At 42.9% G+C, this 27,984-nt stretch overlaps 1 protein-coding gene across 1 annotated transcript in view; it reads right to left on the bottom strand.

Moving 5' to 3' along the window:
* Positions 1-27,984, bottom strand: part of AGPAT5 (1-acylglycerol-3-phosphate O-acyltransferase 5) — a 151,706-nt gene that overhangs the window by 42,168 nt on the left and 81,554 nt on the right. The window contains exon 6 of the mRNA XM_073626651.1: positions 7,802-7,963. Coding sequence (XP_073482752.1) covers positions 7,802-7,963 — 162 coding nt within the window. The remainder of the gene's footprint in view (positions 1-7,801; positions 7,964-27,984) is intronic.

The following is a 27,984-nucleotide window of genomic DNA, read 5'->3' as shown; positions in this document are numbered from 1 at the left end:
CCTCCCTCTTTTGATCTTGACAATTTGGGATGATGGTACTTTTATCCTCTGAAATTATTTCGTTAACCTAGGCTGTTTCTTTTGTTGTGTTCATACTTTGTGCAATCAATTCTTTAAAAATCATTAACTGCTTGTCAAGCTTGTATATAGGTTGGAGAACTTTACAGTGCCCTAGAAAGTCCCCTTCATTGTACACGCTCCCACCAGAACCAACTGTCAAAGCCCTGTCTACAAAGAAAAAGTTTATAGGAGCAGCAACTTCTTTCTATGTGAATACACCATCCCTCAGTTTTATTGACTGGAAAAGAAGCATCACTACATTGATGCAATCATCACTCTGCTCTCTCTTCCTACTTGCAAGTTCCCATTGTCACACTAACAACATTGTACAATACAGCACAGCCTGACTGATCACAGTGCTGATCCTTCTCACAATCGGAGCCCTGCTGTGCAAGGAATTACAGTGCATTGTAACTCCTGTTCTGGTGTCGGGAAAAATGTCAGAAGTTTCATCCATTTGGCAGGAGCTGAAATATGTATATAGAAGCATTTTTTTTCTTGCTTCGATATACAGCAGCTTCTTGCTGTCAATGGTCCCTTTGAACTAAGGGGGCATGGACAGCGGTGATATCACTGGCCAGATTCGGGCAGGGACATTGACCAGAGGGCATGGAGATTGACCACAGATTTAGGAGGGATAGTTTTTTGGATTTTTAGATTTTTTAAATAAAGGACTTATCAAACCTCATACTCATTTATGTTTGATGTTGTTCCTCCCTCTCTGTGAGATCAGAAACAGGAAGCGAAGAGTATCAGCTGCAGTGGAGGCCAGGGGAGAGATCTGGGGTCTGGTAGGGAAACAGTTAAAGGGTCGAAGGGAAAAAGGCTTCACACATTTTCCAGGGTTGAGGGGAAAAGGCCTCGCACGTTTTTTTGGTGTGGAGTCCCCCCTAGAATTCGTACCAGACCCGAAGAGTCTGGTATGATCGCCTTCTAGGAAAACTTTTGTTTTTTTCTGCACGAGGTAGCCCCTTAAAATCCAATCTCAAAAATCCAGTCTCAAAGGGTCTGGTATGCATTTTTGCGGGAGGGACTGCTATGTATTTTGGGGGACCTGTGGGGTCTGTGAGCTTTTTTAAGAAAAAAAGCCAGGGGTGAGTTTATTTGCCAGCAACTTAAAATATTTTCCTTTGTAAATATCAGTACTTGTTGCCTCCACACAGACACAGTGGAGAATAAGGCATGGCAAGCCAGTACTGGGGAAAAGATCAGCTGCCATCAGAAAACTGGCGATACTGGTGACTAGTGTTTTACCCTCTGCCTTACTTTTATGGACACAGCTTCCAGTGCTCAGTTCCTCTTTAACCACTTCAATACTGGGCACTAATACACCTTCCTGCCCAGACTAATTTTCAGCTATATTTTGGCAATTGCGCAGTCATTCTACACTGTACCCAAACTAAATTTTTATCATTTTGTTCCCACAAATAGAGCTTTCCTTTGGTGGTATTTGATCACCTCTGGGGTTTTTATTTTCTGCTAAACAAATTAAAAAAAAAAAAAAAAAAAAAAAAAAAAAGACAGAAAATGTTGAAAAAAAAAAAAGTTTTTTTTTTGTTTCTGTTACAAAACTTTGTAAATAAGTAATTTTTCTCCTTGTCTAAAACATAATAATGTGAAAAATTGTATGGTGTATCAAAAACAAATAGTCCATGTGATATAAAAAATAAATGAATAAAACCAAAAGTAAATTCATCAAAAACAGAAAATCCCAAAATGATTCTTCAAAATTTAGGAGATGTAAAAGTCCTTCACTTAATCTCAGAAAGCAGGACACATATTCATTCGAATCATCTGGAATACGGAGCATAAAATGCAAATACAAACTGCTTACCAGATCTGTTGGATCTCAAATGCTGGAACATACTGCACCATGAAGCCCTCTTGTATTTATCCTTCCATGAGAATACCCAGATCCTGGCTTTTATGAGAGTGTCCTGGAAAGTGAAGTTTTTTTCCTTGCTGATTCCTGGATAAACAGGTGGATTCCTCTCTGCTTTCAATCACCGTGAATTCACCTGCCGGCAGGCTAATGCACAAGTGATTTTGATCTCTATCATTTGAGATCCAACAGATCTGGTAAGCAGTTTGTTTTGCATTTTATGCTCCGTATTCCAGATAATTTGAATGAATATGTGTCCTGGAAGACACACCACCAAAAAGGAAACCTTTGTTAGTTCAGGAAATGTTTTGGAGCTTCCAGGCAGGGAACAGCAAGACATGGGCAGTAGAGTTAATGCTCATTCAGAATACAGTGAGCAGGCAGTAGGTAAAGAGATGACACATGAAGCTGAACTGTAAATTTTACAGTTTTTACCCACCTTTATAGTTATCAAGGCTGAATTCACACCTGTGCAGTGCAATAAATGTGTGTGAACGCAGCCTGTTTTATTCCCAGTAGCATGCTGTCACGCAGTGTTGCACAATGCAAAACAGGTTTGTTGCTTCAGCGCATTGGGGTGTCATTGAAAAAAGTACCATGTATTACTGCAATTCAAATGTATGACTCTATGATGTTTTTTTACTCAATCCAGTGGACAGAACAAAAAAAAAAAAAAAAAAAAAGAGATACTCGATGTACTAATTATGTAATGTTAGTACAGCGATTTCCCCACTGAGCTATTGTTTTCTGACGGTGACTTCCCCCTGCTAGAACACACCGGTCAGTGCTCGCAGCTGTTGGCTGCCAGTACTGATCAGGTGCCAAAGTAGTATAAATTTTAACAAGTTAAAGGTTTTCTTCAGGTTTGCATTTAGCTGTTTGGCAGAGTTCTGTAAAGTAAAATAATGATTTTAAAGAGAAGGTGAAAGACAAACAGTCCAATTAGCAAACTTTCTGAAGCTTCTGAGCACAGGGATAGTCTAATGTGTGCTTGAAGTGGTGCTGCTCAACACAAGTTATATTTATCAACTTAACAAGTACTCTAACTAGACCACAAAATTTCTCAGAAGAGGTATTACGATCTGTATAAAAACAAGTTGCAATTGCACAGAACCTGAAGGGACTCCGGTTGCAAAAACAAGGGCCATGATTTACCAAATCTAATATTTCCCGGTTTCTGAAAAAAAGATCAAAAGAGTAATCTGCAGATTACTGCAGGGGAAACAACCTACATTTTGTCTTTTTGACTAAAGCCAGGTACAAACTACGTTTTTTTAAATTGTTTAAACCCAGCAGTGCGGTTGGTGCGGCGTTCTTCCCCGCTGTGCTATTGTATCTTAATGGTGGGACACCCCCCTCCTTCCCCATTCCCCCTCCAGAATACACGGAGCAGCACTCACAGACACTTGCTGCGAGCGTTGGTTGGATGCTGGTTTTCCAGCATGTTCCTTCAACAAGTCTGTTGGACAGACTGCTGTACACATTGTGCAAAAATCAACCTGCTGAACCAGCCAATTTTCGGACAGCGCGTACCCAGCTTAAAGAGGAAGTAAACACTGCCTTTTTTAAAAAAAATAATATGTTTTATTGCTGACCTGCAAAGTAAAGGCATAATGTGCTAGTATTTACCACATACTAGCACATTATGAGACAATTACCTACAAATAAAGCCCTCGTTGTCGCTGGAGGCCAATTCCAAGTACGTCAGTATTCCTTCCGGGTCTGCTGTGTGACTGGCCGGGGCCACGTGACATCACTCCCACGTATGTAGCGCGGGAGCCGCCGGTCATGTCACAGGTGGCCGTTTCTTCAAAACTGAAAACGCATCGGTGGCGTATACAGTAAATATCTACTAAACGGTGCAAGTTTAGAAGATATTTATAGTACCTATAGGTAAGCCTCAATATAGGCTTACCAATAGGTACAAACAATCCAGGGAAGTTTACTCCCTCTTTAAGGCTGGCCACACACTTTTTTTTTCTGAACAAAAACAAATCTAAGAGAGAGGGAGATTTCTCCCTCAATGCTTTAGGCTGCATTCACACTACAGCATTTTGAATCGTGGGCAAACTTGCCGCAAATCTGCCCACGATTTGACAGCGCCCATGTGTGAATGACAAATCGCAGGACTCCCATTTGAGATGCCATTTGAATGACACCTCAAATCGCGGTGCAGGTCTGCCCCAATTGTCACGCTGCAACTGCGGCAATCCGCATCGCGGGAAGCATGTCGCCCCAAAGTAGCTCCTGAACTATGTTTGGGTGACATGCTTCCTGCGATGTGAATTATAGCAAGAAAATTGCGGTGGACACGCACTTTGATTTGAGGTGTTATTCAAAGAAATGGCATCTCAAATGCGAGCCCAGCGATTTGTCATTCACACATCGGCGCTGTCAAATCACAGGCGGATTTGCAGCAAATCTGCTCACGATTCAAAACACTGTAGTGTGAATGCAGCCTGACGGTGCAAATACCACTGGCTGTCAGAATAACCGAACAGTAACTGCATCCGATTGGATGCAGTAGCCGTATGGCTGACAAATTTCCATTTGGCTCCTTCAATTTTTCAAAGGATGCAGAGGGAGGGGGCCAATAAGTTCACCCATGAAGCAACTTTTGTCCGGTTCATCAGTAACAGGCCAATATTTGCACAGTGTATGGCCAGCTTTAGGTTAATGTGAGGAAAGTAAATAAAAAGGGAGACAGGGACCACAGCAAGGAAAGGGTACATACAAACAAAAAGACAGACCACTTCACAACAATGGCACTCTGTAAGCATTTAAATACAGTTAATTCAGATGCTTTTTTATTTGGGTACTTTATTAAGCATAACTAACAAAAAAAAAAAAAAAAAAAACAATTCCCAGACCTTTCTTGCATAGAACATTTTTCAAAATATCAAATACTTTTCAACACATCAATAAAACCAAGCCTAAAGTCAAATAACTAGACATATTGGCAATGAAATATTTATCCAGTCATTTTGTTGGACAGAAAAGGAATCTGCATACAGTTAACAGACAATATTTTTATATGGCAGTTTAAAAGAGCTAATAATTCTCAGGAAAATTAGCATCATATATTAATCCTAGAATGTTTCTTGGCACTAAAACAAACAGTGATGCGTCTTATTTAGAAGCCCTATTTAAAAATTTCAGCAAAGGATTTACAACAGATTATATAAAACAGAAGTTTTTTGTAAAAAAAAAAAATCTTATGCTATAGAACATAAATGGGAATATTCATGCACTGCAATAAATCAGTATTGCAGAAGACCCAGAGGCCTAATCTAAACTGTCATAGAACTGTATGCAGGTAATAAGATTAAAAGATGAAGTCCAAGGAAAATTTAAAACCCACCAATAAAAAGTCCCACCTAATGAAAGATGTGGATCACCTGACAAAAACTATAGGTCTTTAGAAAAGGCAAAAAGTATTAGACTCCCCCGTCTCCCTCCCTAACTTTAAAAATATTTTTAAAGCAGCAAACTTCAGTCAGAACCTTATTCTACTTTAAGCACTTGAGTCCAGGATGCAGTTTTAAAACTGTAATAGTCACAGTCCAAACAGTAAGCCCCTATTCACATCAGTGAGATTTGAAAGGCGATTTGACAGGTCATATTGCCGGCAATAGGAGCGTCCCAATCGGTGCGACGACTTTGCGGCACCGCACCGATTTCCAAAAGTAGTTCCTGCGCTACTTTTGGTGACTTCGGGGGCGATCTGTGCATGAACCCAAACAGATGTTACCCTGAAATGCAGCTTTGAAATAGTGCAAGTTCAGATGAACTTGCACGATTTCGAAGCCGTGTTCAGTGTGAACGAGGGCGAAGCCAGCCCAGGAGTTGAATTCAGATGTGAAAAATTACAATATGCTAGTTTCTGTCCATGCTAACCTGCCTTTATTGTATCTAATGATTTGCACAGATGTATTTATTCCTGTATATGTTACAGTGCAATGCCAAAAAAACATGCTCCTAAGAAAAAATTTAACTTACTTTGAACCTAACACTTCTGCTATTAGCTACCTTACATGGAAGAAAAAAAAAACAAAAAAAAACACACACACACACACGTGACATCCCTTTATCCAGATTTTGATTCTACTTATGGAAAAATTACAGTAAATGCTATTTGTTTCTAAATCTTCCTTTTTTCTTAACAACATACATAAAATCTACTACCAAATAAAGCTCTATCTGCACCAATAGTAAAATAAGTTTGGGTAAGACTACAAAAAGTTGTTAAGTGTTTAAAGACATTAAGAAATATATATTTAAACTAAATGTATTTATGTTGCAAAAAAGTGAAAGTTTGTATCAGTGAATATAGTCTGTGTTTCAAAGTGGAATATGCCACACAGCAAGAGAGCTTCATATGGTCACCTTGGCCTACACCGAAGAATGCCCAAACGGGTGAAGAATTACCTCTCTGAATTTATTAAAAATGCTATAGTTATTACATTTGTTTAAAAAAATATGTTCTAGACAAGTTTACCTCGTCAAAATGTTCTTTTGCTACAAATAGAAGCAGGTCAAATATTTTCTAAAAAGTTGTAAAATGTAAAAATTGTAAAATGTAAAAAGTTGTAAGATGTAAGTTGTAAAATGTAAAAATTGTATATCAGGTAGTAAAATGCTTTAATTGTGTTTGGTCATTTGACAAATTAGCTTAAGTTGGGCAGTTTGAATTATTTGTCAGCAACCAAAATTAGTTCAAATATTGATTTTTTTTTTTTTTTTAAATACAGTCTTGACTAAAATATTTTTCTCACATCTGAGAACTTTGGCTGAAGGCACAAAAAATAATAAATGCATATATTTTTTGCAGAAAAAAAAAAATATATGTTGATTTATTCTTTCCAACAGCAGCCTGGAAAGAATCACACCTGTGATCAGTAGATCACGGGTGCAAAGTGTCAGCTCCTGCAGACATGTCCTCAGGCTTTGAAGAGCAATGTTTACACTTGTAAACAAATGCTTTAGGCTTGCATCACCTTCTAACCAGCTATGATCTTATGATGCCCAGGTATATTATAACACTTAAAGCGGAGTTCTACCCACTTTTTTTATGATTCTTGCAAGACAACACCCACCCGCAGAACAGTATGTGGTGGCAATCTTTTTCTTTTCTTTTTTTATTGCTAAATACCTTATTTTAATCTGTGCAGTCTGCACTTCCTAGGGACGGCTAACAGTGAAATCCCACAGTGTTTAGAGAAAGGAAGTTCTGTGTTGATTGACAGGTTGCCATAATGGGGTGGGGAATTCCACTGATGCCGCCATCGTTATGGCAAACTGTAGACACAACACGCAGCGCTGCGCAGTATCATTACTGCGCAGACGCAAGCCAGCTGTTCGGAATCTCTGAAGAAAATGGGAACGGGCTTCAGATGCCCACATCATTAATGGTTGCTGCCTGCCTTCTGGGATCCAGTGGATAATGACATATTGATAAGTAACAAGGTTTACAGCAGTAACTAAATTATATTGTACAACTAATGAGAATCGCTTTAAGCAACCATACAAATCTTCTTAAAGAACACCTGATGTTTGGAAGGTGTGCACAAAAAAACCGCCAGCAAAGCTCTAGTCACCAGTATTACCTAATCTTTGCCTGCACGCAATCTTTTCCCCATTATTGCCTTACCCCAGCCCTAGAAAAAAGAGTGTCTTAGCACAAGAAGTGTGCAGATATTTTTTTCTGGGGCCTAGCAAATCTTCAGTTTTTGAGTACAGGTTCACTTTAAGGTTGTACATACATTATAATATATCTGTTAATCAAGAATGACAAGGTTGGAGCTAATATCCAAACCAATGAAAAATCTCTGGAACATAGGCAACAGTAAATATCCTCACCTGTCATTGATGGTGCTTCTTTCCGTTGTCCACTCTGCGTGGTAGTTGCTTCATATGCAACAGTAACATCATAAACGGCATCCAGGTAGTCCTGCATGGTGTCAATTGTTACATGAGTTGCCTTCACTCGTGGAGTCAACACATGCTTTAAGACCGGCAACCCTAGGATAAAAATGTAGTTTTGAAATAATTAAAAATTACTTTCATATTAAGCTATGCATGATCTTCAAATAATTTTGTGTATGCAAGCTAGGATAAATGTTAGTGTTTGTTTCTCATCCAAAATAGACCTCCAATCATAATTCCGAAGTTGTGTACAATCCCATTATGTAGTTCTTCCACTCACCATTGCTTACTTTTTTTTTTTTTGTAAGCTAGTGAGAATAACGGACACCACATATACATACACACACACTTAATATTTTCCTAAACACAAAACTGAATTAAATTAAAGTGGCTGTAAGCCCTTACATATAGCCAGTGAAGAGACCATCCTCAGGTGACAGAGACAAAACAAATTTTGCTGCATACAGTGCCTTGAAAAAGTATACATACTCCTTGAAATTTTCCAGTCATAGTACAACCAAAAATATCAAATGTATTTTATTGAGATTTTATGTGATAGACCAACACAAAGTGGCACATAATTATGAAGTGGAAGGAAAATGATAAATGGTTTTCACAATTTTTCACAAATAAATATCTGAAAAGTGTGGCGTGTATTTATATTCAGCCCATTTTACTCTGATACCCCTAACTAAAATCTAGTGGAACCAATTGCCTTCAGAAGTCACCTAATTAGTAAATCGAGTCCACCTGTGTGTAATTTAATCTCAGTATAAATGTAGCTGTTCGGTGAAGCCCTCAGAGGTTTGTTAGAGAACCTTAGTGAACAAACAGCATCATGAAGGCAAAGGAACATGCCAGACAGGTCAGTGATAAAGTTGTGGAGAGGTTTAAAGCAGGGTTAGGTTATAAAAAAAAAAATATCCCAAGCTTTGAACCTCTCATGGAACACTGTTCAATCCATCATCTGAAAATGTGAAGAGTATGGCACAACTGCAAACCTACCAAGACATGGCTGTCCACCTAAATTGACAGGCCAGGCAAGGAGAACATTAATCAGAGAAGCAGCCAAGAGGCCAATGGTAACTCTGGAGGAGCTGCAGAGATCCACAGCTCAGGTGGGAAAATCTATCCACAGGACAACTATTAGTCGAGCACTCCACAAATCTGACCTTTATGGAAGAGTGTCAAGAAGAAAGTCATTGTTGAAAGAGAACCATAAGTCCCATTTGCAGTTTGTGAGAAGCCATGTGGGGGACACAGCAAACATGTGGAAGAAGGTGCTCTGGTCAGATGAGACGAAAATTGAACTTTTTGGCCTAAAAGCAAAACGCTATGTGTTAACACACTAACACTGCACATCACCCTGAGCTTGCCATCCCCGCTGTGAAACATGGTGGTGGCAGCATCATGTTGTGGGGATGCTTTTCTTCAGCAGGGACAGGGAAGCTGGATGGAGCCAAATACAGAGCAATCTTAGAAGAAAACCTGTTGGGAGTCTACAAAAGACTTGAGATTGGGGCGGAGGTTCACCTTCCAACAGGACAACGACCCTAAACATACAGCCAGAGCTACACTGGTATGGTTTAGAATAGATCAAAGCATATTCATGTGTTAGAATGGCCCGGTCAAAGTTCAGAACTAAATCAAATTGAGAATCTGTGGCAAGACTTGAAAATTGCTGCTCACAGACGCTCTCCATCCAATCTGATGGCTTTAGCCATTTTGCAAAGAAGAATGGGCAAACATTTCAGTCTCTAGATGTGCAAAGCTGGTAGAGACATCTCCAAAATGACTTGCAGCTGTACTTGCAGTGAAAGGTGGTTCTACAAAGTATTGACTTAGGGGGGCTGATGACAAATGCACACCACACTTTTCAGATATTTGTAAAAAATATTTAAAACCATTTATCATTTTTCTTCCACTTCACAATTATGTGCCACTTTGTGTTGGTCTATCATAAAAAATCCCAATAAAATACATTTTTGGTTGTAACATGATAAAATGTGGAAACTTTCAAGGGGTATGAATACTTTTTCAAGGCACTGTAAGTTGTACCTGTCTATCTGCAGTCTTCTCTTCTCTACATCCGTCCAAAGTGCTGAATTTATAAGCTTGTCAGAGTTCAGAAAAAAGGGAGAGGAAAGCTGATTACACTCTGCAGAGCTCAGTGAGGAGAGCTCTGAGAGCTGATTGGAGGGAAGATATACACCCCCCTCCACACAGCTCACAGGAACAGAGCTGAGGCCACCAATCTGGGGATCCTCCCGTCAACATTTTTCTCTTGGTGTCCGGAAAACTTGTCAGAAGTGACACATGCTGATAGAGGAATGAAGCAGCAGACAGAAATGTCACTTAGTGCTTCTGATTGAGACAAGTACAGGACAAGAGGGATATGCTTTTTTCATATTTCATGTCTGAGGTTTACAACTGCTCTAAATTTTGAAGCCAAAAACACAAAAATTATTTAAATTAAAAAATGCTTTATATTAAAACTTATAAAAATTACTAGGATACTTAATTATGAGGGCATCTTCATAGATAACCCCAATGTGGAACTAACACAGAATGAACTATCAAAAGATGCTTCCCCCGGTTCTCAAACTTAAAACATCTAACATCACCAAGATCATTAAACAATATCAGAAACATTTACATCTTAAAATTACTTAAATACTTAAGTAAAAAATGAATTTAGCCAGTAAATTGAAATAAGAGCATGCAAACTGCTAGTTTTTCACCTTGCTGTGACCACAGCACATGTAAATGACAGTTTACAGTCGTGGGAATGGCGTGTAAGAGTCCAAGAGCTTACTTCACCTAGATATGAAATCAGTAATATTAAACAGATGCAGACATGTTTTGGTTTTAGATGATGACTGAGTTACCAATTTATTACTGTCACTTGAAGGTTGTTTGGGGATAAGTTTGCATGCTCCTTAATGCATGTTAAGCCATAAGATAAACTTGCAAGCTTAGAGGCTAATTCTCTGCAATATACTGTATTGTAAGGGTCTGTCTAGTACTAGATCACTGCTTCAGAGGCGACAATTTTTAATCTCTTAGTTATTGGCACATTTTGGAGCATGGCTCTGGCTTTGACTCTTAGATATCCTGTTTGAAATTGTTCACGTACATTCCGCAACATGAAAAGGCTTCATAGCGGGAGAAATATATCGAAGACTAACAACAATGGCTGAAAGAATGCTTGTGTTCTTTAGCCAAATGGACCGAGCGCCCAAGACAAAAATTTGCTTGAAAAAAAGATAGCCTTTGGCTACATTGCCACACACAATTTGGACACATTTTGGAAAACATTTTAGTATACATATAAAAAGCCATTATAAAATACATGTTTTTCCCTTTTTATACGTGATCACATCCCGTCTGTCCTCAGCTGCTGAAGAGCTGGGGGAAAAGAAGAAGCAGCAGTACACTGAACTTCCCTGTGAATGGTTGTGCAGTGAGGTTGTATCAGGACAAATGTGATCATTGGAGGAGAGTACACAGAGTTCCAAGCATGGCTAGAGAACTGACCACAATGTGCTCTCCTGCTTAGTGTGGTCAGTTTTTACTAGGAAACTATAGGGCCTGGCAGGATCACCAGGGATTTCACACAAAGGAAGCAATACAAAGAACAAGATACTTTCTCATACCAGTACATGGTTCAGCAGGCACATATCAGGAATATTAGGTGTTGGGGTAACAAACGCTTTAAGTTGTCACCTCAACATTTACTGGTGTACAGTAGTTCAAAGTCACAATATCTTCTGTTTCCAGTATACAGTTTCTGAGCTTCTACACACCACCCAAGGTACTTTGTTGAATTACTACTCTGTCCTTTTAAATGGCAGTCTCTAATATATAGACTTTTTCTACAACCAGATATTTTAGATAATAACAGCATTTTCCTTGTATTTACTGTGAACCAATTTTTTGGATCACATGAAGATTTGACAGAAGGTACTCCTCTCCCTAATGAAGCAAATTTTGAATGCATTTTGTTTTTTCCTAGTCAAATTAAGCAAAAATAGGATTTTTTATAACAGCTTACCTGTAAAATCCTTTTCTTTTGATGTACATCACGGGACATAGAGCCTCAGTAATTACTGATGGGTTATGGGTATCACAATGTGATTGGACACTGGTCACACCCTAGACAAGAAGTTTAACCCCCTAAATAACCCCTCCCCTTACTGGGGATACCTCAGTTTTGTAGCACAGAAATATAAGTATTAGAAGAGGGGCGGGACCTGTGTGTCCCGTGATGTACATCAAAAGAAAAGGATTTTACAGGTAAGCAGTTATAAAAAATCCTATTTTCTTTCTCGTACATCACGGGACACAGAGCCTCAGTAATTGATGGGACGTCCCAGAGCAATGCTATTTGAGGGGAGGGGACCACACAAGTAGGGTGTAATCAGAACTGAGGACCTCGCACTGCTGCCTGCAGCACACTACGCTCAAAGGCGATATCCTCATGTCTTCCCACATCCACCTGATAAAATCTGTTGAATGTATGGACTGAAGACCAGGTTGCGGCCTTGCAGATTTGAGCCATAGAGGCCCGGTGATGCACCGCCCAAGAGGCACTAATCGCCCTTGTGGAGTGTGCCCTGATTTGAAAAGGTGGAATTTTTTGTTTCAAACCGTAAGCCTGAATAATCATTTGTCGAATCCATTTTGAAAGGGTAGACTTTGACGCTGCCTATTGGGACCTTCTGGTAGTAGGCCCTGACTGCCCTTACTACATCCAAAGAATGTAGTGACTTTTTTCTCCGTGGAACAGGGATCTGGAAAAAAGAAAGGCAGAACAATATCTTGGTTTAGATGGAAATCTGAAACCACCTTTGGTAGAAAGCTAGGATGAGGGCGCAATACCACGCTATCCTTATGCATGATCAAATAAGGTTCTTTACAGGAAAGGGCTGCTAATTCTGATACTCTTCTAGCAGAAGAAATGGCTACCAGGAAAATTAACTTTCTTGTCAACAAGACCAAGGGAATCTGATGTATGGGTTCAAAAGGCTGTTTCTGTAAAACTGACAGAACCAAATTCAAGTCCCAGGGGTGTAGGGGCGCCTTAACTGGAGGATTAAGACGCGTCACCCCCTGCATAAAGCTTCGGACCAGAGAATGTAAAGCAAGTGGCCGTTGAAATAATACTGATAAGGCCGAGACCTGGCCCTTGATGGTACTCAAGGCCAGCTTCATCTCTAATCCTATTTGTGGAAAGTCAAGAATTCTACCTATGACATATTTTCTGGGATGCCAACCCCTGGCTTCGGACCAGGATACATAAGTCTTCCAAACTCTATGATAAATCACTCTGGAAGCTGGCTTCCTTGCATTGATTAAGGTAGAGATCACAGGACCTGAAAGCCTACGACTCTTCAGAACGTGGGTTTCAATAGCCAAACCGTCAAACTTAGTGTTTGTAAGGCAGGGTGGAACACTGGACCTTGAGATAACAGGTCTGAACGTGACAGTAGGGTCCACGGGGAACCCACTGTCATTCTTACTATCTCTGCATACCAAGCTCTTCTGGGCCACGCTGGGGCCACCAGAAGTACCGACTTCTTCTCCTGCCGGATCCTGCGAAGGAGCCGTGGTAGTAGCATAATAGGAGGAAACGCATAAAATCAGTGAGAACTGATGCCACAGAATCACCAACGCATCTGTCCCGCATGCAAGAGGATCCCTTGTTCTTGCCACAAACTTGTCAACCTTTTTGTTGACTCTGGATGCAAAGAGATCTACATCTGGTACCCCCCATCTTTGGCATATGGCTCAAAAGACATCGAGGTGAAGAGACCATTCCCCCGGGACTAACCGCTGGCGACTTAAATAGTCCGCCTGCCAGTTCTCTATCCCTGGGATGAAAACTGCCGATATGCATGGCACATGCTTTTCTGCCCAGACTAAAATATAGTTCACTTCTCTCTGAGCTGCACGACTCCTGGTGCCTCCTTGATAATTGATATAAGCCACTGCTGTGGCATTGTTGGACTGGATCCTGACAGGGCAACCCTATAGCCTGAGAGTCCAGGCCCTTAGGACTAGATACGCCGCACGGATTTCCAGAATGTTGATGGGTAAGGTCTTCTCGATTTCGGACCATTCCCCCTGGACTGCAGACTGTTCCAGAACTGCTCCCCAACCCGAAAGGCTGGCATCCGTTGTTACCACTGTCCAGGTAACCGGTAAAAAGGATTTCCCTTTCTGCAGGCTTTGACGCACTGTAGGAGACAGGTGCATCAGAAAATCTAATGCCTGTACCTTCTTGTTCCAAGCAGACAGGATACTGTGTTGCAGCAGTCTTGAATGAAACTGAGCATAGGGAACTGCTTCGAATGAAGCCACCATCTTTCCCAGCAGCCTCATACAAAGACGGACAGAAAGACCCTTTTTGGTCCTGACTACCTGAATCATCTCTCTTAAAGGCACTGATCTTTGCCTAAGGTAAAAATATCTTCTCTTGGCTTGTAGCTATGACCAGGCCCAAATACTCTTGTCTTCTTACTGGTTTTAAGAAAGACTTTTCTAAGTTGAGAATCCAACCTAGGTATTCCAAGTAGTTGACTGTAGTCACCAAGTTCCAGCTCAAGCAGGCTACCGACCGGTCTATCAAGAGCAGGTTGTCTAGGTATGCTATGACAGTTATACCTTGGGCCCTTAATCTGGCCAGAGGAGGAGCCAAGATCTTTGTAAACACCCGAGGTGCATTGGCTAGCCCGAAAGGCAGGGCTACAAACTGAAAATGGCATTTCTATTGACGCCAGGAATTCTCCTCCTTGTAGGATGGAGACTACTGACCGAATTGATTCCATGCGAAAAGATCGAATCTTTAAGAATCGGTTTAGATCCAGGATGGGTCTGACATCTCCATTTGGTTTTCGAACCGTGAAAAGGTTGGAATAAAATCCTAATCCCTGTTCTTCTGTGGAAACCACCACGATGACCTTTTGCGACAATAGACGCTCCAATGCTAGAAGGAGCGACTGCTTTTTCTCTGGATCTCTGGGGACATTTGATCTGAGGAAACGAGGAGAAGGGAATTCTTGGAACTCCACTTTAGGTTACAAAGTTACCGTGGAGATTACCCATTTGTCCTGGAAATCTTCCTGCCAGAGCCTTGAGAACTGTAGCAGTCTTCCCCCCACCCGAGCGAGCGGGGGCGCTCCTTCATAAAGAGGCTTTAGCGTCTTGCCTAGTAGGCTTCTTCCCCCAGGACTTCTTTTGTCCCTGGGGTCGACTCTGAAATTTATTTCTTGAGCCTGACGGAGGAGGCCGTCGCGACTGCCTGGAGGCTGATGCTCCTGGCACTGGGGAAAGAGCCTGTTTAAAAGAGGGACGCTTACTCCTTTTCTTAACAGGTAAGAGTGCTTTTCCCACTAGAGATCTTTTGGATATAGTTGTCCAAATCCTCTCCAAACAGCCTAGCACCTCGAAATGGAAATCCAGCCAGAAGCTTCTTACATGGTGCTTCGGCTGACCAATTTTTCAACCATAAGATTCTACGCATATGTACCAACCCAAGCGAAAGGCGAGAGGTTTGGATGATAGAATCTCTGATAGCGTCAATAGCAAAACATAAGGTTGCTGGAAGGTTGGCTAACCCCCGGGCCTGCTGTTCAGGTAGAACTTTGAGGACCTGTTTAACATGGTCTCTCAAGTATTGACAGACCCCAATCGCTGCCACTGCAGGTTGAGCTACTGAACCCGCTAAGGAAAAAATATTTTTTAACAGGGATTCCATCTTTTTATCAATTGGATCCCTAAGCATCTGAGCATTGTCGACAGGACAAGTCAGACTTTTATTTACGGAGGAAATGGCAGCGTCAACTGTCGGTATACCACACATCCTTCTAAACTTTTCCTCCATAGGATAAAGTGTTGAAAACTTTTTAGGCGGAAAAAAACGTTTATCTGGGTGATCCCACTCAGAATAAACAAGCTTTTCTAGCAAAAACTATGAACAGGAAAAGCATGTGTTGTTTGAGGAGGCTTCAGTGAACCCAAAGAAGAGGAGGGTTCTTTAACTGACTCAAATAGGGGCAACTTAAAATGTGGAGCGGACCAACCCAGCAAGAATCTGTACTAACTCCTTCTCATCCTGAGAAGCTGAAGAGGGTCACTCTCCACTTGATTCCTCAGAAGAGGAATCATCAGTCCCATCCCGATCCTCTGAAAGGGATTCCTCTCCTTTTTCCCCCCAGAGTTCCTCTGCTTGAGGGTCCTGGGTAACAGAGTGAAGTGAGTGAGTGAAGATGCGATTAAAGCCATTAGTCTTTCCTCTAGTCCATTAATGGTTGAGGAAAAAACCTCCTGCGTAATGTATATAGGGGCTGAAGTGCCAGAAGCAGATGCAGCCCATGACCCCGACGGCTCTCCCTGGCCAGCCATCCCAGGTCCTTCAGGGGGGGAAGGTGCTGCAGAAGGGAGGTCCTCAGAGCCTGAGGGAGATCCCCTAGAGCCTCTGGTTTTCGGGGTATTTGTACCTCTTCTACCCATAGTGCAAAGCAACAAGGTGGAGGTATCACACAAATGAAACACTGATTGCTGAGCGATGTAGTACAGCAACTACCGCTGCTACCAATGCCCAGTCTAGTGTTTCTAAGTAAATGCTGCCTGGAAGAATGCCTGTGTCCCACCTTACATGCGACCGTCAGCTCTGTGTCCCTCCATAGGCTGTGTGCACCTGGAAAAGTGTGCCCTTTATAGCCTGTGTAGCCGGCGATGTGGGCGTCTAAGCACGCCGGACATTGCGTTAATGCTCCGTCCCCCCTCCTCCGACCACCCCTCCTTGGTTTTTTCAAAAACATGCGCTTTCCCCCGGGAGCCGAGGCTCCGATCCTCGGGACAAGCATGGAGGGGAAGCTGGGGTGGAGGAGAGAAAGAGAGAGGCCGGTAGATGAGGAACCCGCCGATAGTAGCAGCGGCGGTAGCGCAGTATACTACCGCTTTTCAGGCCACCCCGGCCCCCCCTAAACCTCGGGAGGAGATATCTCTGAGGAAAGGGCCCCCCATCCCATCCTACCTGGAGCTCGGCTGGAGGAGCGTACAGCGTGGACACTGAGACAGACAGATCAAGCATAAGAAGGTATGTGCTCTTGGCAGCCCCTGGTGGTGACAATAGGCATAGCATACATTTACTTAAAGGAGAAACCTACTAGAATTAAAAAATTCTGAGGAATCTCCCTTACCTTATCCAGCTGCAGGGTTCTGTTATACAGACCCAATCTTCACCTCTCACGGTGGGCTCCGTTTGGAAAAACCTTCAGAAACAGGGGCCCCCTAGAAAAGGAGGATCCGCAGTTCTGGGCCCGTAAAGCACCCTGCCAGGGATATGGCTAGAAAAACCAAATACTGGATCCCGGGGTCCAGCTCTCTAAAAAGAGAGGCGTTACAGGTAAAACCTTGTTTCTTCGGACACGAGGCCCGGGTACCATCCAATTTGGCCTAAAAAAAGCACTTTGAATGGATCCGGTTGCATGGCTTGCCCCAGTATAGGATATTTTTTTGGAGCTTTAGCACAGCACATCTTATTCGTGACCAACACCTAAGACACTGGCGAAAAAACTGAGGTATCCCCAGTAAGGGAAGGGGTTATATAGGGGGTTGAACTTCCTGTCTAGGGTGTGACCATTGTCCAATCACCTTGCGATACCCATAACCCATCAGTAATTACTGAGGCTCTGTGTCCCCTGATGTACGAGAAATAAACAGCTTTTTTATAGGTTACAACCAGGGAGGTTCTTACATTGTTCCTTTGCAGCACTGTAATCAAAGGTTCTATTTTGAGCAGGGGTTATCTGAAATAGCGTATTCCTTTGTGCATTGCATGAAGATGTTCCGGCCTATGTTGTGGAAGGAATTTCAGACTGAAAATGCAATTTACAGAGTGTACATTACTGCACTAGGATGCTTAGGTTGCATTGAATGAAAAAAAAGGGATGCCCCATGCAGAACACTAAAACCAGTAAAAGGAGATTAGTGGATAAGGTATTTAATGGTGGGCAAATTACATCCAGGCCCCTTGCCATCTTCTTGCATGAGAACTGATTATGTTAAAGGTTTGCCTGTACATAAATCAAGAAATCATAGAAAAAGTATTTTTAAAGAAATCCAAGTTACCATTAAAATTGGTGCATTTTTTTAAAGTGATTGTAAAGTCTCGTCTATAAAAAAATACAAAAAATAACAAACATGTTATACTTGCCTCCTCTGTGCAGTTGGTTTTGCACAGAGCAGCATGGATCATCCTCTTCTCGGGTCCCTCTTCTGTGCTCCTGGCTCCTCCCTCCTATTGAGTGCCCCCTCAGCCAGCAGCTCTCTATGGGGGCACCCGAGCCAAGTCAGAGCTCCATGTAACCATTCAGACACGGAGCCCCGATCTGGCCCCACCCCCACTCTCCCCTGATTGGCTGGCTGACTTTGATTGACAGCTGTGGGAGACAATAGCACCGTGTCTCAGCCAATCAGGAGGAGTGTCCTGGATGGCTGAGGGGATCGTGGACATCGCTGGAGAGAGATGGGGCTCAGGTAAGTAATTGGGGGGTGCTGAGGAGGCTGCGGCATACAGAAGGTTTTTTTATCTTAATGCATAGAATGCATTAAGATTAAAGAAAACTTTCTGCCTTTACAACTCCTTTAAGCTGTGTATCTTATTGTACACCTGTATCACCTCAAAGGGCCCTAAAAGAAAAAGTGTAGCTGTAGAGGAGGCACTACAAGGTAACAGGTTGTTCCTACAACTTTACAGTAACCTTCCACTACCGGATTTAACAAGCTATCTTTTCTGCAGGTTGCATAGTTCTGGCTCCTAGTTTTTAACCCCTTTAATACCGGGCCAATGCTGACACTTCTCACATACAAATAAAAATCTACTTTTTTTATCTAGAAAATCACTTAGAACCTCAAACATTATATACTGTATATATATATATATACACACACACATACATATTATATATATATATATATATATATATATATATATATATATATATATATATATATATATATATATATATATATATATATATATATATATATATATATATATATATATATACCCCGTATTTATCGGCATATAACACGCACTTTTTTCCCCTGAAAATCAGGGGAAAATCGTGGGTGCGTGTTATAGGCCGATCCCCCCCCAATTGTGTGTGATCGGAGCGATCGCGGCAATTGCCGCGATCGCCGCCGACATACACAGCCGTGTGGAAATTCAAATACGGCGCCGAGACTGCAGGGACTCGGCGGAGCGGAGCTACACATAGCCGAGAGTCCTCGGGTTTTCTCGGCGCTGCTTACAGTCCCGCCCATAGGGCGGAACTGGGCGGGACTGTAAGCGGCGCCGAGAAAACCCGAGGACTCTCGGCTATGTGTATCAGCGCTCCGCCGAGTCCCTGCAGTCTCGGCGCCGTATTTAAAATTTACACAGGGCTGTGTATGACGGCAGGGATCGCGGCGATCCCACAAAGCTGCACGGGGGCAAGGCTGCACGGGGGGGCAAGGCTGCACTGGGGCAAGGCTGCATGGGGGCAAAGCTGCATGGGGGCAAAGCTGCATGGGGGCAAAGCTGCACTGGAGAAAAGCTGCACTGACATTGCTGCACTGACAAGGCTGCACTGACAAGGCTGCACTGGGGCAAAGCTGCACTGACAAGGCTGCAATGGACACTGGGGCAAGGCTGCACTGACAATTCTGCACTGGGGCAAAGCTGCACTGACAAGGCTGCACTGACAAAGTTGCAATGGACACTGGGGCAAGTCTGCACTGACACTGACAAGGCTGCAGATGGACACTGATAACGCTGCATTGATGGGCATTTTAATGTAAGTTTTTCTTCCTTAAACTTTACTCCTAAACGTTTTTTTCCTTAAAATTCCCTCCTTAACTTGGGTGCGTGTTATACGCCGGCGCGTGTTAAACGCCGATAAATACGGTATATATATATTATATGGTGGGGCAAAAAAGTATTTAGTCAGCCACCAATTGTGCAAGTTCTCCCACTTAAAAAGATGAGAGAGGCCTGTAATTGTCATCATAGGTATACCTCAACTATGAGAGACAAAATGTGGAACCAAATCCAGACAATCACATTGTCTGATTTTTGAAAGAATTTATTTGCAAATTATGGTGGAAAATAAGTATTTGGTCACCTACAAACAAGCAAGATTTCTGGCTCTCACAGACCTGTATCTTCTTCTTTAAGAGGCTCCTCTATCCTCCACTCATTACCTGTATTTAATGGCACCTGTTTGAACTTGTTATCACTATAAAAGACATCTGTCCACAACCTCAAACAGTCACACTCCAAACTCCACTATGGTGAAGACCAAAAAGCTGTCGAAGGACACCAGAAACAAAATTGTAGACCTGCATCAGGCTGGGAAGACTGAATCTGCAATAGGCAAGCAGCTTGGTGTGAAGAAATCAACTGTGAGAGCAATAATTAGAAAATGCAAGACATACAAGACCACTGACAATCTCCCTCGATCTGGGGCTCCACGCAAGATCTCACCCCGTGGGGTCAAAATGATCACAAGAACGGTGAGCAAAAATCCAAGAACCACACGGGGGGACCTAGTGAATGACCTGCAGAGAGCTGGGACCAACTTAACAAAGGCTACCATCAGTAACACACTACGCCGCCAGGGACTCAGATCCTGCAGTGCCAGACGTGTCCCCCTGCTTAAGCCAGTACATGTCCGGGCCCGTCTGAGGTTTGCTAGAGAGCATTTGGATGATCCAGAAGAGGACTGGGAGAATGTCATATGGTCAGATGAAACCAAAGTAGAACTGTTTGGTAGAAACACAACTCGTCGTGTTTGGAGGAGAGAGAATGCTGAGTTGCAACCAAAGAACACCATACCTACTGTGAAGCATGGGGGTGGCTCTGCAAAGGGAACAGGATGACTGATCCGTGTACATGAAAGAATGAATGGGGGCCATGTATCGTGAGATTTTGAGTGCAGACCTTCTCCCATCAGCAAGGGCATTGAAGATGAAAAGTGGCTGGGTCTTTCAGCATGACAATGATCCCAAACACACTGCCCGGGTAACGAAGGAGTGGCGTTGTAAGAAGCATTTCAAGGTCCTGGAGTGGCCTAGCCATTCTCCAGATCTCAACCCCATAGAAAACCTTTGGAGAGAGTTGAAAGTCTGTGTTGCCCAGCGACAGCCCCAAAACATCACTGCTCTAGAGGAGATCTGCATGGAGGAATGGGCCAACATACCAGCAGCAGTGTGTAACAACCTTATGAAGACTTACAGAAAACGTTTGACCTCTGGACAAAGGATATATAACAAAGTATTGAGACGAACTTTTGATATTGACCAAATACTTATTTTCCACCATAATTTGCAAATACATTTTTCAAAAATCAGACAATGATTGTCTGGATTTGTGTCCACATTTTGTCTCTCATAGTTGAAGTATACCTATGATGACAATTACAGGCCTCTCTCATCTTTTTAAGTGGGAGAACGTGCACAATTGGTGGCTGACTAAATACTTTTTTGCCCCACTATATATTTTTAGCAGAGGCCCTATAGAATAAAATGATGGGTGTTTTCAAACACAATTTTTTGGGAAAAAATACACTTTAACCACGTGCTTACTGGGCACTTAAACCCCCTTCCTGCCCAGGCCAATTTTCAGCTTACAGCGCTGTCACAATTTGAATGACAATTGTGCGGTCATGCAACACTGTACCCAAATTACATTTTTATTATTTTTTTCCCACAAATAGAGCTTTCTTTTGGTGGTATTTAATCACTAGTGGAAAAAAAAAAAGGAAAAAAGAAAAAAGTAAAATTAGAAAAAAAAAAAAAAAAAAAAAAAAGTTTCATAGTTTGTTATAAAATTTTGAAAACAGATAATTTTTCTCCTTCATTAATGTGCGCTGATGAGGTAGCACTGATGGGCACTGGCAGGTGGCACTGGAAGACACTGCATAGCAACAGTGCCTCTCCCTGTTCGGGACCGATGTCCCTCTGTCAGAAGCCAGTAATCGGCTTTTTTTCCCTCACATAAAGGTAAAATAAAAGGAAAAAATAAAGGGGGGGGGGGGCTGATTACCGATCTTCTGTTTACATCACGTGATCAGCTGTCCTTGGATGACAGCTTATCGCATGGTAAGGGGCCGGCAGCTCATTGACTCAGTGATCACAGAGCGCACAGGCAGCTCATGCACGGGAGGACGTCTCTTGACGCCCTCCCGACACTTAAGGCCCGCGCTGTAGCCATCATTTGGCTACAGCGTGGGTGAGTGGTGGTAATGAATTCTATTGCACACAAACACAATACCCAATTTTTTGTAACATTTAAAAGATGTTACAGCAAGTAAATAGATACCTAACATGTCACACTTTAAAATTGCGTCCGCCCATGGAATGGCGCCAAACTACAGTACCTAAAATTCTCCATACTTGACACTTTAAACACCTTTGTACGTTACCAGTGTAGTACACAGGAGGTCTGGTGCTAGAATTATTGCTCTCACTCTGACATTTGCGACAATACCTCACAAATGTGGTGCGATCACCGTTTACATATGCGTGTGGGGCTTACGTATGCGTTTTGTATTTGCACATAAGCACAGGTGGTGGGGCGTTTTTAGTTGTATTAACCTTACTGCTATCACAAGGGATGAACAACATGTGACAGATGCTCTTTATAGAGATTATTAGGTCTATTAGACTCCAAATCCATCCTCTGACCTCCAATGCATCCAATCAGACACAGGTTGGTCTGATCAGCTGCTTTCCTAGGCGCTAACAGCCAGGTAAACAAAGAGCTGAAACCGTAAGTGACAAAATCCTTGTTGCCTGCAGTCTCCGGGCCAAGAGAGGGAGGAACAACGTCAGTTCCTCTGTAAATGTGTAGTGCCGCCATCATTGCCAGTCGCATCGCTCCCAGGATCCATTATCGGATGGCAGAGCCGGGAAAGGCAGCATCATCCCATTTTAACCTAAGGACATCTATGGATGTCCTATGGTATTTAAAGTGGTGTGGCTCCTAGTCAGGGGCTTACTGGCAACTTTTGGCCCAGGAGGAAAGTACAACCCAGAGGCCTATGGTGCAGTGACTAGTGGGAGTGCAAAATCTGGTGCAGCTGTTCATGGTAGCCAATCAGCTTCTAACTTCAGCTTGTTGAATTAAGCTTTGACAATAAAACCTGGAAGGTGATTGGTTTCTATGCAGAGCTGCACCAGATTTTGCACGCTCCAGTTGTAGCAAATCAACTCTATAGCCTGTATTGCCCAAACTACAACACAATAGTTGGTCATGCAGGATAAAGTTATGGGTTAAGAAAGCAGAGCAGTAATGTGGCGCGTGTAGCGAAATGTGGATGGTACTGAATTGCGTTAAAAGAGGGAGGGGCTTTAAGGGGCATGGCAAAACAAAAGCCTTCTTGTACATATGAAATATGCTGAAATTGCTGTCCCACAAGCAAAAGTCTCACAGACATGTACAAACCTCAGAACAATCATTATTTTAAAAAACTAAATACTGCCATTACATATAATTTTGTATACACTGAAAATAGAGAGCTAAGGCCCCTTTCACACTTGTACGACTTGTCCTGCGACCTGGGACTGCTGCAAACTCGCATGAATATATATATATATATATATATATATATATATATATATATATATATATATATATATATATATATATATATATATATATATATACACACACATACACACACATACATATATACACACACTAGGTGGATGGAGGAATCCCAAATAGCCCTCCATAGATCAGTCCCCCAGCACAATTTTCTCCCCCAGGTCAGCCTGCTCACAGTACACTTCCAACACCCTCGGCTCAGTCTTTCCCCCAGTACAATTATTACCCCCCCACAACCCAGCCTGTCCGTCAGCATAATCATTTACACACACACACAGTCAACAAGCCATTGTGGTATGTACTTGTGTGGGACATTCACTTAACTACAGAGGGTATGATGGTATGTGTAGGAAAGGAGTATGGAGTGTATGAGGGTATGTATAGAAGAGGAGTGTTTATGGTGTAATGGTGGCCAGTATGTGTAGCAGAGGGGTGCGGAGGGTATGGAGGCAGGTAGTATGTGCAGGAGAGGGATGCAGAGGGTATGGAGTTGAGTAGTAAGTAAAAAAGAGGTGTTGTAGTGTATGCTGCCGGAGAGGGGTGTGGAGTGTATGGCGGCAGGTAGTATGTGTAAGGAGAGGGGTGCGGAGTGTAAGGCGGTGGGTAGTATGTATAGGGAGAGGGATGCGGAGTGTATGGAGGTGGGTAGTATGTACATGAGAGGGATATGGAGTTTATACTGGCTACTAGTATGTGTAGAAGAGGGGTGTGGCATGTATAGAGGTGGGTAGTATGTGCAGGGAGAGGGGTGCGGAGTGTATTGTGGTGGGTAGTATGTGCAGGAAAGGGGTGTGGAGAATATGGTGGTGGGTAGTATGTGCAGGAGAAGGGTGTGGCATGTATAGAGGTGGGTAGTATGTGTAGGAGAAGGGTGTGGCATGTATAGAGGTGGGTAGTATGTGCAGGGAGAAGGTTGCGGAGTGTATGGCAGAGAGTAGTTTGTGCAGGAGAGAGGTGCGGAGGGTATGGCGGTGGGTAGTATGTACAGGAGAGGGGTATATAGTGTATGCTGGCCGCTAGTATGTGCAGGAGAGGGGGGTGGCATGCATGGATGTGGGTAGTATATGCAGGGAGAGGGGTGCTGAGTGTATGGAGGTGGGTAGTATATGCAGGGAGAGGGGTGCTGAGTGTATGGCGGTGGGTAGTATGTGCAGGACAGGGGTGTGGAGAGAGTATGGTGGTGGATAGTATGTGCAGGAGAGGGGTGTGGCGTGTATGGTGGTGGGTAGTACGTGCAGGGAAAGGGGTGTGAAAAGTATGGTGGCGAGTAGTATGTGCAGGAGAGGGGTGCAGAAGGTATGGCAGTGGATATGTACAGGAGAGGGGTGTAGAGAGCACGGTGGTTATTAGTATGTGCAGGAGAGTGGGGTGGCGTGTATACCTCCCCAACCTATCCAACACACTAGAAAAAGCGCCTGAATACCAAATGGATAATACATGAACCCCAATAAGGGTAAATGAGAGTTTAAATCCACAAGAGCATAATTTAAATAAATGAAATTACAAAGAAAATATATAAACACATGCAAGGCCCTCTAGTCAGCAGGCAGTGAGATAGATGATAATCAAATATATTGATGTAACAATAAATAAAAATAAGAACAATCACAATATCAATAAATCCCAAATAAATGTATAAACAATTAAAACCTGGCTGACCAAATACATATGTGCAAAATATTAAACGAATTATAAATATAGTTAAAAATGAAGTTCAATCAGTGGTGCAAATTCCCCAATGAAGTCATAAATTGCATGACGTAACACATAGGACGGAAGTGTGGCAACGTCACGTCCAGTACGCCGCTGGAAGTTGCCATATTGGCATACCCAGTCTCTGTATTACATGCGGTTTATTTTATGGGTTCTTGGAGCCCTTTTATGTGAGTGTTATTTTATATCCTTTTATCGAGTTATTAAAACATTCTACACTATGGGAAGCTTCTTGTCTTCTATTTTCTGAGCGACCATCTATATCTGAGTGAACAACCTGAAGGGGACATTCGTATATTTCCATGGAAGCATATTGGATATAATGGAATGACCAAGAAGAATACTTGAGCACTTTTTGACCTGTACAGTATATTATATAGGTCTAAAAGAGGAGGTGAATGTGCATGCCTGGTGGTGGATTGCTTTGAAGATTCACTATATGGATTGACATTGCTTAGTAAAGTGGGATCACTCCACAACACGTGAATTTGCACCACTGATTGAACTTTATTTTCACTATATTTATATTCCATTGAATATTTTATACACTTTGCACATATGTACAGTGTTTGATGGTCAGCTGGGTGTTCATTGTTTACACTTTTATTTGGGATTTATTGATATTGTAATTGTTCTTATATTTTTACATCAATCTATTTGATTATCATCTATCTTACTGCCTGCTGACCAGAGGGGCTAGCAGATGTTTATAGATTTTCTTTTTTATTTATTTAAATCTGCACTTGTGGATTTGATATCATTCTCGTTTACCCTTATTATGCTTAATGTATTATCTATTTGGTATTCAGGCACTTTTTCTAGTGTTCAAAACCAAAGACACTATCCCTTGAGTCACTGATTGCCCGGCCATCACACTAACGCACAGGAGTGTTTGTTTGCCATTACTTTTTCTAATGTGTTGGATAGGTTGGGGAGGGTTTGTTGTTTGTTTGCAGCACTTTTTCTTTTTTCATTTACGTTTAGGATTTCAGGCAGAGACTTTACTTTCTTATGTGCAGGAAAGGGGCGCCAAAGCGCATGGCGGTGGGTGGTACATGCAGGAGAGGTGTGTGGAGTGTATGGCCGTAGGTGGTACATGCAGGAGAGGGGTGTGGGGTGTATGGCCGTGGGTGGTATGTGCAGGAGAGGGGTGTGGAGTGTATGGCCGTGGGTGGTATGTGCAGGAGAGGGGTGTATGGCGGTGGGTGGTACGTGCAGGAGAGGGGTGTATGGCGGTGGGTGGTACGTGCAGTAGAGGGGTGCGGAGTATAATCACAGCATCAGTGTATCGCAATTGAGACATTCACGATGCTGCGAGTTGGCTGAATCAATGTCTGGTGACGTCATCCATTGCTCCGTGCGATGCTACATGGTGGATAAAGCCCACTCCCCTTCACTGAAGCAGAAAGTCAGCTGATGAGCTGACAGCCAGTAGAGTGCAGGGGGGAGGAGCTTGAGGAAACCCGACATCAGGAGAGGCCTCACTGGAGGCACCTGAAAATACACTGAGCAGCATGGAGGAGGGGGGACACTGAGAGCAGGCGAGTGCCAGTGTCACTCATCCCATCCCTCCACTACCATCACCCCTCTGTCTGATCCCAGCCACCCCCCTGCCTCTGGAGAAAAATTGAGTTTTCCTGACTGCTTGAATAAAAAGTTTTTAAGCATGCGCACTTGAGCAGTAATTGTGATGCATTGCGGAATTGAATCGTGGACAGGATAATCGCAATCGAATTGTGAGACCAGTGAAGATGCGCATCCCTAGTGCGGAGTGTATGGCGGTTGATGGTATGTGTAGGAGAGGGGTGCAGAGTGTATGGCAGTCGGTGGTACGTGTAGGAGAGGGGTGCAGAGTGTATGGCAGTGGTTGGTACGTGTAGGAGAGGGGTGCAGAGTGTATGGCGGTGGTTGGTACGTGTAGGAGAGGGGTGCAGATGATATAAAAGTATATGGTGTCCTAATTCGTTGCTCCAGCACTGCAGAGGCCACTGGGCAGTGGCATGCATGGAGCAATTGAAGTTAGCTGCACTGCACTAATACTGGCCTCCTACAATGCTGCAGACACTGCTGTCACTGCCCCACCCCCATCTCAAGCCCCTGCACACAAGTCTCAACATCTTGCAAAACCCACCACCTCCCCTCCACACATCTCGCATAATGAACTCCTGCAGGCATGCTCCCAGCAGAAATAAGCTCCGCCTCCACCCCTATAGTCTTTCTGCAAGCAGCGTTGGAGGACACTGAGCGGGGGGGCTGGGGAGTGTTGAGAGAGGCGGAGGAAGGAGACTTTAGGTTGGCACTGCAGTCAGCAGTGCTGTACATTTACTTAGCGTCATTGCCACAGCTGCAGAGGGAAACAGTGCAATCTTTTTACGGCACACTCAAGCCGCCCCTGCTCCTAGTCTTGGATATTTATCAAGGCCTGTAAAAGTTAGACCTGTTGGACTAACTGTCATGATTCTTAATGTTCCCTGCTGATGAAGTAGAAAAGCCAGCATGTTGAAAACGTATTCCGAAAAAACAAGCAATAAACAAATAGATGAGCATGTTGGAGGAACCTTCATAGGCCTGTTTGGAAACAAACTGTTTAAAAGGATACTTTCTTCTGTGGCAATTGTTTTTCCCATTCCACAGAGGCAGGCACTGAGAACAACTCAATAGTCTCTTGCAAAGTGCAATATATTATGAAAACCATGTAAAACATCTATTACACAAACGGACTACAAAACAGTTTTTTGACTTACCA

The sequence above is a fragment of the Aquarana catesbeiana genome, linkage group LG04 (genome assembly GCF_042186555.1).
Source record: "Aquarana catesbeiana isolate 2022-GZ linkage group LG04, ASM4218655v1, whole genome shotgun sequence".
NCBI lineage: Eukaryota > Metazoa > Chordata > Amphibia > Anura > Ranidae > Aquarana > Aquarana catesbeiana.
The sequence above is the reverse complement of the archived record's forward strand: the minus strand, read 5'-3'. Positions and strand labels throughout refer to the sequence as shown.